General features: G+C 34.9%; 1 protein-coding gene across 1 annotated transcript in view; it reads left to right on the top strand.

Annotated features, from left to right (window-relative positions):
- LOC142340820 (acetylcholine receptor subunit beta-type acr-3-like) overlaps positions 1-1,431 on the top strand; it is an 81,055-nt gene extending 79,624 nt beyond the window's left edge. Inside the window, exon 4 of the mRNA XM_075391551.1 lies at positions 1,033-1,431. Coding sequence (XP_075247666.1) covers positions 1,033-1,418 — 386 coding nt within the window. The 3' untranslated portion in view covers positions 1,419-1,431. The remainder of the gene's footprint in view (positions 1-1,032) is intronic.
- Positions 1,432-13,130: the final 11,699 nt, after the last annotated feature.

The raw sequence follows: 13,130 nt of genomic DNA, 5'->3' as shown, positions 1-13,130 counted from the left end.
AAATTTTGTGTTTTTCTTTTCTTATTAGTTGAAATACCAGAAGCTGGGTTCGCAACAGTTAAGTTGCACCTCAAGTAATTTGTAGATACAAGACACAGCAATAAATAAATTGCTGGTCAAGAGTAATTTTCAACGCAAGACACACTAACAATTTACTGGTCAAAATTATTTGAATTACAAGACATAGTATCACGTTATTTGCTGCTCAAGGCAGTTCTTTTGTAATACTTTTGCTGAAGTATTAGATCAAAGCCCTTTTCTGCAACTGTTGTAAATGAGTGCCAGGACTGTTGCTTTTTTGCCCCCTTTTGCTGATATCAGATGACTATAACTGTAATTGTAACTAGAACTAGAACAAGGACTATGCCAATGACTAAACAATTGCTCTGAAAACAGGCAATGGACTAAATGAACAGCTAATGCAGGAAAATTTTGCCTCTCAGTTCTTATACTGATATATTCAAACAGCTAGACAAAATTTTCCTTATGTTCTCGTTTAGTTTTTGAGATGACTTCAAATTGGTTCCCCTTTTACGCGAGAATTTTTCAAGAAGTTCCCATTTATAAAAAGCTTTGTAACGGAAGCGGATGGAGTGACTTTATTGGATATGAGTTTGATGAAAATAAATTAACTTGGTAAAAAAAACTATATCCAGATTTATGTAACAAAAATAAAGTCCATCTTTTTTGTCTTAAAACTAAATTCAATTTTTTCATTAACCTTAGCTTTAAAATAATTTTTCAAATAAAGCAAAAAATCTGTTTTTTTTTTCGTATAGTTTTGTTTTGATCACAAGTCATCTCAAGTTTCAGCCACTATTTTTTGTGAAACCATCTAACCTTTCAGTGTCCAACAAATCTACATCAAACAACCAATCAACATAACTGCGGCAATTAGACCAAGCCAGAGTCATAAGAACTAACCCTTATTAAGAACGGCAGACAAAAACTGCAATCTATCATCAGAATATTTATTTCAAAATGATATTCACTCATAACTAAATGTCACACAAATTTTAAGCCTCGTTTCAGTTGTGAATTTCTACTACTTCGATGATAACAACAAAAACAATATAGTCCAAAATATTGTGTCTTCGCGCATTGTCGCTGCTTTGCGTCTGCATCCTTATTGGAAACTTACAACTGCTCAACGACAGACGGAACAACCTAACCAGCAAATGTTCGCGTTGAACAACTTGCCTGGAATTCCAAAAGAGCATCAACTCAGTAATGATACCCCAGCGAACGCCTTCGACATCTTGCACGAGGAACCGAATCGATCAAGTGGCAAGTTTTCTTCGAAAGAGCGTTCGGACTGGAAAATTTTCGCTGTAATTATGGATCGTATATTTCTTGCGATTCATTTAATTGTCATTTGCACTGTGTCTGTATATTATTATTTCCAAATTATGCTTTAAATGGTGTTGCCAAGCCTAGATGATTTGATTTTTCATTGTATCAATATTAATATTATTGTCTTAATTTCTGAGTTTTGTATCCCCATGAATAGATGTTTTGATATCGCTTCTGACAAATACTTTCCACGAAAGCGCCCATAGTTTGCGTGCCAGAATCCGTAATAGAAGTTTCTGAAGTTTCTATGAATAGTTGCCTCAACGAGCCGCAAATCATCTGATGCGAATGAAGATTACCGACTTTTACATGTTTAAACGTCAGTTTACGTATGCAATTGACCAGTATTTAAGCTCTCGAATTGAATACTTTGACCTGAAAACTCATGTTTTTTTATGTGCAATGCTGTTGCTCTTTTTGCAGGACTTAATTTTTCCTGCTGATCATTCAGAAGCAGCAACTGCGCAAGACTAAAAAGCATTACACTAGGGCAGTTCAACTTAAAAACAGTTGGATATCTGCCAAAAGACGAAAAGAATTTTGTCAAACATTAAGATAAAGCAGTTATTGCAGCTGAGGTATAAAACCAAATTACTTGATTGAATGAAACCAGGTAGCTTAAGTATAATTATCTTCCTTCCGTTAGATATGATGGAAGTGTGACGCTTTTCACTCTGTCTGTTTTTCAAAAAATGAATTTTTCATTTTAAAGAAACCACGCAGAGTTTTGATCGATTAGTGGCTCTTCAGAAGTGCAAAACGTGAAGGAGCTTACATTCCGACTACGTTATAAGCAATAATGAACAAAAAAAATTGCACGTAAAATTATGTAAGAAAGGCGCTGAATCTGCTGAATTTAAAATTTTCACGAGTGCTGAAAAAATTTTCACGGGTAAGAAAAGCGCTGTGTAAGGAAGGCTGAATCCGCTGAATTTAAAATTCTCACAAGTGCTGAAAATATGAAAGAAAGGCGCTGAATCCAATGAATTTAAAATTTTCACAAATGCTGAAAATATGTAAGAAAGGTGCTGAACCAAATGCTGATTTTATGCAAGAATTGCGCTGAAATGTGCTTAAATATTTTTTTTCAGCGGATTCAGCACCTTTTTTTTATCGATTTTCACCGTAATCAGCACAAACCTTACATAATTTCAGCAGATTCAGCGGATTTCTTACAAAAATATCCGCTGACAGCTGCTGACCCCTCGACCCGGGTAAGGCTGACTTAAAACTATAATTGTAATTCCAGAGTAATTCTTCAAAGTACAATCATCCACTCTATTCGCCAATCATTAAAAGTGGAATGGGCATTACACCATATATTGTGGCGTTAAGAGATGAAGTAAGGGTGAATTCTTGGCTCGGGTTTCACCTCAAAAATGAGAGTATTGATATCTGTAATCATGTAATATGAAAGTCAAAGCTGCCGCGCACAAAATTATAGCCTTTTTTGTTATATACATTAGTGAAGCTTTTGGAGTATATGACCGCTATAATCTGCCGGCTATAATAAAAAAACACAATTTGCTCAGTATTATCTAGTAGTGCCAAATCTTTGTCCTCGTCTAGATCTGGAATTATTAAAAACCGTCCTTGACAAATATGAAGCATCAAAAAAATTTCTCTGAACTTTGCGTAATGTTCTCTACTTTGGCTGGAACTAAAACAACCGTCCTCAAATTTGGCTAGAAAACAAAACGTGTCCAGGAATTTGGCTAGACAATAAAGCCTGTCTTGAAAATTGTCTGGATGATAAAAATCGTCCTGGAATTTGGCTAGACTATGAAGTCAAAAAGTCTCAAATTATGCTCGCAACCGTAGTTGTTCATCATTTCTTAAAAAAGCTAAGGACAAGTAGCGAAACTGTTTAATCGTTGGAAGAACCTAAAGAAGGACACAAGATCGCAGCAGATAGTAGTTGAATTCAAAAATTTGGATGGACTTGTGGAAAGAATTAGCTTCAACTTATCAATGGTCATCGAACATGTGGCATAAACAATTTTTAACACCCACCTCGAATAAATAGGTCTTCTCATAAGATCCGGTTTTAGAATAGGGTAACACGTTTTTAATTGCTGGCACTTCTGTTGTTCGTAAATCCTATCAAAGCTAATATGATTAGTCTTTGAAATTTTAGCATCTCCTCGTTACTCAGTATTCTCGTGCTGTTATTAGTTCTTTTAAAACAATGCAAAACTCTTTGAACTTGTATCACCAGGCCAAAAGGCTCACGGCGCCGGGTTGCACTTTTTGTGAGGTTGCATTTGAAATTATTTCGCAAAATTCAGTTTCAATTTTATAGGCAATGCTGAGTCGTGAGGATCAAATGGACTACATCCAATGAACACGAGAAAAGCAGAGAACTATAGCCAATATTGTCTTCTAGATATTGAAGCAATGTTCTCGAAAAAAGAAATTTTATACTAAGTGGAAGAAACTTGGAGGCGTCCAAAACTGCAAAAAGTATTGGATTTTGCTTATCAGATTACAGAACGTAGATGATACACATAGCAAAGCGTTTGAACAAGGCAATTAAGGTAGCACTTTTTCTGAAGCCAATTATCTGACAAAGTGAGGTCTTTCATTGAACTTGGACCTTAAAAATCTCCTTTAATTCCTGAGCTTTTGTATAGTTTCTTCTGCGTAAGCGCTAACAGTTAGCGATGCAGCTTTTAGAACACTTTCAAAAAAAGAGCCTGAAGTGCATAACCGGTGTCGAAAAAATCCAGTATAGAACTCAACATATAGTACTGAACAATCTATATCTAACTCTGTCTATATCAACCTCGAAAAAAAGTTTTTAAAGATTCGGTACCCTAGAATAGGGTAAAAACATTTTTTATTTCCTGGTACGTATGTTGTTCATAATTTTTATCTCAGCTGTTATCAACAGTTTTTATGTTTTTTTAGCCCCTTTTTACTCAGTACTCTGGGGTATTTATTAATTGATTTTAAAAACAATGCAAAATTCTTTAAACTCGTTTCATCAAGCCAAAAGGCTCACCGCACCTGGTTGTACTTTTTCGTGGTTGCAGTTCAATTTAATTTGCAAAATGCAGTTACAAATCTATAGCCAGTGCTGAATATGACGTGAGAATCAAGTGGACTACCTCCAGGACAAGAGAAATGGAGAAAAGATCAAAAGGACTTGAGATAGCCGAAAATTACATCCAAAATTGTCATCTGGATAATATCAGCAAAGTTCTGGAAAAAAACAAATTTACACCAAATAAAAGCAATCTGGATGCGTCCAAAATTGTTAAACGATATTGGAGTCGTTTATCAGGTTACCTAATGTAGAAGATACATATAGAAAAGCGTTTGAAAAACGCAAATAAGGTCCTACTTATTCTGAAGTCAAATATCTCTTAAAGTGAGGTCCATGATTGAACGTGGACCCTAAAATTCTTCTATATTTCCTGAGCTCTAGTATTTTTTCTTCTTTGTAAGCGCTAAGAGTATAGCGATGCAGCTTTTAGAACACTTTCAAAAGAATATCCTGAAGTGCATAACCGGTAACAAAGAATGCAAGTATAGAATTGAACAAATAAAACTGAACATTCTACATCTAACTGCATTTGTGAAGTTGAACGGTATTTCGTACATTGCAAAAATTATCAGCAACAACAACATAAATATCCTACCAGAGGACCCAAACCGGGACAGAGGGTAAAAGAAAATTTGCAGTTTCAAGTAAACTTGCAGAGAAGGCTACAAAGGAGTTCAGAATTGGGTCTGTCTGACCTTTGAACAGATTGGATAATTATGTTAGCGTCTCGGAAACGATTGGACTGAGAAACCGAATTGTCAGATTAATGTAAAAACTCGTAAAGACTACATTTTTGGAAGGCGCTGTTTGCACGTGGCCACAACAGCAAAAACCAAACAAGTTTAGTTTAATTTTTAACGACTGGGAATGATCAATCCCTTGAACAACAACAGTAAAGACTTCTAAATCTACCGCAACCAAATCACCAAATGAAAATGAGAAGAAGTTTTTTTGAATTTCTTTGTTTTTTAAAGCAAATTCTCTATTTGACCGACTTTTTAACTTTGATTGTGCCTTTTGATTCGCATGCAATTTGAAGCTGCTAAAATTTTCGAGGGCACTTTATTCGGAAATTTCAACTCAAGAGCATAATTTGTTTTTGTTTTGTTTATGAGACATTTTAGCTGCCTTTGAAAAACTACCAGACTTCAGCTCTGCTGTTGATATTTTTCGAAAAAAAACAAAAATCTGAATTTGTTTGAAAACTTACGGTGCAAAATCTTGTCAGCAGTTATCTGCTCTAGAATACAAAATTGCAGTTTGTAAATACCATACCAAAGGATTTTTCTCAAGATTACTTTTTGTTTAAAGATTTCGTTCTTTCGATAGTACATTTTTGTGTATAAATCGACCCTTTTTAGGCTCGAGGCAAGGTTTCTGATGAAAATTATGTACAAAATGCGCTGATAGCCGCTGAAAAGAACATCCTTCTATTGATAAATGGTTCAAATTTATCTTATTCAGGTCCTGAATAAAATATATAGTTCTTACATAATTTGAGCATTTTCAGCACGTTTAGCACATTATTACTTAAAAATTATTTTCTGAAAAAGAAATTTTCAGCGGCTGTTATATTCTTGCAATTATCTTACAAAATTTTGAACACTTTTTGTACTTTATTTCAAAGATTTCCTTAAAAAATTAGAGAAATTGCAAAATCATATTTTTTTCCTGCTTCTGTATAGAAACAACAACAGTAAAGACTTCTAAATCTACCACAAGCAAATTATCAAATGAAAATCAGGGGCAGCTTGACGAATTCATTTGTTTTTTAAAAAAATTCTATAAGTGGCCGATTTTATTTTTAATTGTGGCTTTGGAATCGTATGAACTTTGAAGCTGCTAAAAATTTCACGGGCACTTCATTCGAAAAAATCAATATAAAAAGAACCTAATTTGTTTTATTTTGTTTATGGAAGATGTTAACTCCTGTTAAAGAACTACGAGACCTCAACTCTGTTATTGATATTTTTCAAAAAAAAAAACAATCTGAAATTGTTTGAAAACTTACGGTGCCAAATCTCTTCAGCAGTTATCTGCTCTAGAATACGAAATAGCATTTTGTAACTACCATATCAGATAATTTTTTTCCAGATAAATTTTGAATTAAAGATTTCGTTGTTTCGATAGTTCGTTTCTCTGCACAAATTGAACTTTTTTAGTCTCGAGGCAAAGTTTTTGCTAAAAACTATGTAAAAAATGCGCTGATAGCCGCTGAAAAGAACTTTCTTCTATGGATAAATACATCAAATTTATCTTATTCAGGTCTTGATTAATATATTTAGTTCTTCCATAATTTGAGCATTTGTCAACATATTCAGCACATAATTACTTATCCTCTGAAAAACAAATTTTCAACAGCTGTTATATTCTTGAACTTATCTTGCGCAATTTCAGCACTTATTTTACTAATTCTCTATTATTCTTTTGAACAATTAGAGAAATTGTAAAATCATAATTTTTCGAATCTTTTTTCTGCTTCTGTATATACAGAAGCAAAACCGGGGCAAGACTGAGTATCATAGCACAGAAGCAGTTAAACTTAAACTCATTTGGGTGGAAAAACTGCCTAAAGTGCTAATAGTTTTGAAAATTCTTAGCATGAATCAATGACAGCAGCTGTATTACATCGCCACATTTTTCGGTTGCATAGAAACAGGATTTTAAATTATATTTGTCTTCCTTTCGTCGGCCAAAAGGAAAATGCGATTCTTTACAGTTGAACTATTTTTCAAAAATGTGAAAAAATAAACGCATTGTAAACAAGAATTAACAAGCTTGATAGAACAACGCAGGTTTTTGATTGAGAAGAAAGTCTTCAGAATTGCGAATGTATATAAGACCTATAAGCCGATTACATCATATTTACATTCTAACGTGCCGAATACGTTTTATAAGCATTAAAGAGCAATAAAAATGCAAGTAAATTTTTTAAGGAGGGAATGTTCTGAAAGCATATAAATTCACTTTTTCCGAAGAGCTGAAATTATCAAATAATTGTGCTGAAATGTCGAAGTGTTGATTTTAGGTGAGATATGTGATTTTTGGTTAAATGTTGAAATTACATGGAGGATGTGCTAAAAAATGTGCAAAAGATTTGTGGTAGAGGTCTTCACGAATGCTGAAAAATTCTTTTTCCGGCATCGGCACCAAAAAAGAAGTTTTCATCACATTCAGCGTATTCCTTACATTATCCTCAGCACTTTTAGCGCTATAATTATAGAATTGTCCGCTCACACCCGCTCGTTTCTCGACAGGGCAAAATTTTTTGTAGTTTGTAGAGTATCAAGACGGTTTTTGTCAAGCAGGTGTGAGCAAAATTGCCTTGGTCTTGCCAGTGTCTGTCAAGAACAATTTGAATTCACCAAATTTTATATTTTGCATACCAATTTTAAACCTCTTTTTTCTTGATACTCGTCTTTTCTTTCGATTAGAGCTAAGCTAATATCACACACAAAACAGATCTTTGAATTTCAATGATATAGTCGTTGTTTGTAGCACTCTTATTCTTCGCACTCTGATTACGTCATATTCAAGTTAATACGTGCGGACTACATTATATAAAATCATTAAGGAGCAATTATATTGCATGTACAAATTTATGTGACGACTGTGCTAAAATCATTGAAAATTCTTTTTCCGAAGTGCTGAAATTATTAAGGAATTATGCTGAAATTTCAAGTTGTTGAACATATGTCAAACATATGTTAAACATTTGTAATAAAAGTGCGGAAACCGTGTCACGAATATGCTGAAATCGCTGAGTTTTTCTCCTACTCCGAAGTGCTAAAGTTTGTGGGAGTAGTGATAAAAAATTTAAAACTCGAAGTGTTGAATTAAAAGTAAAGAATTTGCCGAATAGTGTTCTAGGTTTTTGTAGAAAATGTGCCAAACTTATGTAAAAAAGGTCCTTAATGTGCTGAAATCTTTTATATTAGTGTTGAAATTATACAGATGTGCTGAAAAAATTGCTAAAATTTTTAAAGAATTCTATTCACATTTGCTGAAAACATTTGTATTCGGCACATTCAGCGCCAAAAAACTGTTCCTTACACATCTTGAGCACTTCCAGCGCATTAATTTCCGCTTAAACTTGCATCTTCGCATCTTTAACCTGGCAAAAAGTTCTTTGCAGTTTGTAGTTTTGAAAACACAGTGCTGTCAACACAGTCAACACAGTCCTGTCTATTTCGAGGAACATATTCAATCCACCAATCTTACTTTCTGCGCTCCAAATTTAAATATTATTTTTTCATGAAACTCATCTTTTGTTTTTCTCGATTATAGCTAGGCTGTTTTTATTAATAAAAGAGATCTTTTTATTTTGTTTTCGTTGCTTCAGAAGTATAATCGAACAATCAATTATTTGTAGTACTCAATAATTTTTCAGCGGGAATTGCAAAAATTTACAAGCAATGATCGGTCAATGAGAAGCTATGTCACTTGACAACTTTAATTTAACATTTTCTTTTGACATACCATATTGTCAGTGGATGACATTTTTCACTCATCTGTTTTTAACCCAACTCAATTCAACTCAATTTAATTAGTTTTCGCAGTTTTTGGAGAATTGGTTGTGAAAAAAGGCAGTTTCATATGTTGGAAAAAAAATTTTAGAAGTGCCTGTGGAGACTGATAGAAACATCTATCAGGACTCACTGTTCTCCACCAGAGACATAAACCTTGTCTAAAAACACCTCAGGAGCCTCAGCAAAACAACTAGTTTACCAAATGTCTTGACTTCAAAGGAACAGAGGTTTACACACTTTCACGACAAAGTGAGCGTCGTCACCAAGCTCTTTCAAACAAGGTTTCCTAAACATGTCTTGTTACATGAAAATGAGATAAAATACGATATGCAGAAGCTGTACCATTTTGAAGCAATGATATTCGAAGTTCTTGTTCAGTTAGACACGGAAATAGCTGAAGGACCCAGTGGCATACTCCCAGTTTTTTTGCCACAATTTCTAGCGCTTCACAAAGTAGTGAAATCCATTAAACGGTTGCGCGAAATTTCCTGTAGCTGCTGTCACTCCGATTATCAAAAATTTACTATCCACTTTTTCAGTTCCTTTTTAAAAGTGTTATGCAGCATCAACATGGATTTACCAGAGAGGTCCATCTTGACCAATTTGCTGTCAGTTTTGCGTCAAATTCTTGAAGCACTCAAGAAAAGTCCGTCTCACGAGGTGGTTGCCTTTTAGGTACACTTCTAAGAGGCGTTCGATTGAGTGCCTCACCTTGAACTACTGAGGACGCTTAGCTAATTGAGACTTGTTTCACGTTTTTCATGTTTTGGGGTTAAGTGATGCTAATATATTTGCAGATGAATGGAAACCCGAACAAAAACGACGCAAGAAATGTTTGCTATGTTCGGTTTTCTTCTTAAGAAATGCTCGGCATGTTCCGTTTGTTCGGTATATTCGGTTTCAAATGTAAGAAGTTGTCGGTATGTTCGGTCTGGAACGTAGGAAAGCTTCGGTATGTTCGGTTTTGCAAGATTCGGTATGTTCGGTTTAGTCAGATTCGGTAAATTCGGTTTCAAAAGTAAGAAATAGTCTTTGTTATGTTTATAATACCGAACAAAAACGACGATACCGACGAAAAAATAGTAAGGGCTTTCGTCATTTTTGGCTAGAAAAAGTGATGATGCCGACGGTTTCTTACGTTTTGTAACCCAAATTTCTCAACTAGGGAACCATTTTCAGTAGGGCTTTCGTCCTCTCAAGTGCAGAGGGACCTAGATAGTGTCGGCAACTCGGTTAAAGACGACAAGATAGAATAAGCAATTGACAAATGCGGTAAATTAGTGTTCATAGAGGAGATCAGAAACTCGCCCCCAACTCAGTTTTTGTTCAGGGCGATAAAGGCGTAAACAGTTTCTGGATTGAATATTCATGTTATTTGTCGTGGTCTGAAACAAAATTTGTAAATGCCCATAAAGTTTTTTACCGTGTCAAGAAAAAGGTGGCGTACAAAATGAAGTCTTTCGTATAACAAAGGGTTCTACAAAACCGTGATTCTCCCAGTGCTGAATTATCGAATGAATTACATTACCCGGGTCGAGGCCGAATGGTTATCTTGTAAGAACTTGCAAGTTTCTGGCAGAAACTTACAAGGCGATGCATCGCCTTGCAAGTTTTTCTTCCAAAAACTTGCAAGTTCTTACAAGTTAACCATTCGACTTGCAAGTTCTTACAAGTTAACCATTCGACCTACAAGGCTCTTACAAGTTAACCATTCGACTAACAAGGCTCTTACAAGTTAACCATTCGCCTTACAAGGCTCTTACAAGATAACCCTTCATCTTGCGAATGCTTATATTGTAAGAACTTGCAAGTTTCTGGCAGAAAATTACAAGGCAATGCATCGCCTTGCAAGTTTTTCTGCCAGAAACTTGCAAGTTCTTACAAGATAACCATTCTGCCTATGCTGTAAAAAAACAGTAAAACGTCGCAAGATATGAATGTACACATATTCTGCGCATCGACAAAAGAACAAAAAATCATCAAAATTATTAATCTAAAGCATCAGAAAAGGTGTTCCCCATCTTCTTTTTTTTTTCATTTCCTTTTTCAATTTTCTCGATTTTTTTCAAATTTCTTGATCTTCTTGGGTTTTTCTCTCTGTTTTCTTGGGTTGAATGAACATGGGTTGCCGATGGGTTGCCAATGGGTTGTCGATGGGTTGAAGTCCTGGCTATAACAAAGAGAAATTTTTCATACGCACACACACACCACACATGTGCACACACACACGCACACACACACACACACACACACACACAAACACACACACACGCACGCACACACACACACACACACACGCACACACACACACACATGCACACACACACACGCACGCACACCCGCACACACACACACACACACACACACACACACACACACACACACACGCACACACACACACGCACACACACACACACACACACACAAATACACACACACACACACACACATACACACCACCAACCAATCACCTACAAAAAATCAAATAGGCATAAAGTAGAGATGATGCAAATGCATCTATTAACCTTGCTTCTGAAAAATTTTTTTTTTTTCTGAAGAACAGGATTCACAGAAAAAAGTCAATACTCAATATTCAACTTTCTGCTTTCATGTGCAGTTATCATTAAATTTTCATATTATAAATCAGTTTTACTAATTCCATGGTCCTAAATATATAAGATTAAAATTGGGGCGAAATGATACTCTTTCACGAACGGATCTGAAGTGGATGGAAAAAGGTAGGAAAAAAGTATGAAATGAATAACGGGGGATGGAAATCGAGAGTACAATGAACGGCCGATAATATTGAGCAGCCTTTCTCTTCTTCTTTAACTTTAATTGACAAGCATTTTCTTAATTTCAAAGTAAAGCTGGAATACACTGAAGACTTATCCTTTCCCAACTATGCGATGCGCATAATAGGAGGAAAAATCAATCTTTTCATTACAAAATGGAGCAAAGCAGAAAAAGCTCGCACGGAGTTTGCCATCAACATGTGTCATTGGACGAATCGACTGGATTTTTAAATCAGTTTGACGTAACCTCGACTTAAAAATGGAATTCTGTAGACAGTGTGGAAAAATATTCACAAGGTTTTTCCAAAAAATACCTGTACATACACTAAATAAATTTAAGGTATTTTTACCTTAACAGAGTTAAGGTAAACCGTTGATAAGGTAAACTAAGATAAAGTTTACCTTAATTTTACCTTAAATCGAGTTAAGGTAAAAATTTACGTTAACTCTGTTGAGGTAAAGTTACCTTACCTTTATTTAGTTAAGGTAGTGAGGCCTTAACTTTTAAGGTAAAGTTCAGGTAAAGTTAGGTTAGTTAAGGTGAGTTAAGGAGAGGAAAATCTACCTTAACAGTTAAGGTGAATTAGGATGTTTTTTTAGGTAAAAATACCTTATTTAGTGTGAAGAAATATCAATACATTTTGGTGCGATTGCCACAAATGCAGAGAAAAATGAAAGTTTTTGTACCTCGAACGCAAGGGATTGACTTGTGTCCCATCTGTGTCAGCTGTAAATCACAATAGTAAACAAACACAACAATTGATCTTGATCTTTTTAGCCTCCAGACAGATTTTTTTAATTACATAGAAAATTAGATTTATTGATAATTGTGATGAAATCTGTGAAATGAGAAATAAATTTGGTTTACTTTGATTATTGCCATACAATTTAGCGCACAGTTAAATGCCATCCATCCCCACCAAAATAAATTGCGGTAAGTTGCCGAAAAAGATATATGTATTTGTACAACCATGTTTTAAATCTGTAGAATTTGGTAAATCCTAACTCTATCACAAAATTTTCGCAATAAAAATGGATAAAAATTGAAACTTGAAAATCGGTTACCATCAAACTGTTAGTAAGACTGTTGGCTTGCAATTATAAGCCATTTGACAAACCAGACTTTTAGGGACCAAAAAAAGGGTGACTTAGAGTGGGTGCATTGTTGGTTTCTGAGAGGAACCGAACTTGTAAAAGCTAGTTATCAGCCGGTATTTAACTCAGTGCGATAAAAGTTGGTAGAGTGTTAGGACATACATAGGGATGACTTCATCTCTTGACTCTTCTCGGAATTTGTTATCTAGATACCGTGGGGGGACTTTAAACTTCCAAATAAGGCTTAGTTTCTTGAGTTCATAGTTTGACCGACTGATTAATTGGTAGCGTCATAAGTCTGATACTGCT

Source organism: Convolutriloba macropyga, chromosome 6 (assembly GCF_964194025.1).
Source record: "Convolutriloba macropyga chromosome 6, txConMacr16.3, whole genome shotgun sequence".
Lineage (NCBI taxonomy): Eukaryota > Metazoa > Xenacoelomorpha > Acoela > Convolutidae > Convolutriloba > Convolutriloba macropyga.
Note: the sequence above shows the minus strand (reverse complement) of the source record. Positions and strands in the feature narration are given on the sequence as shown.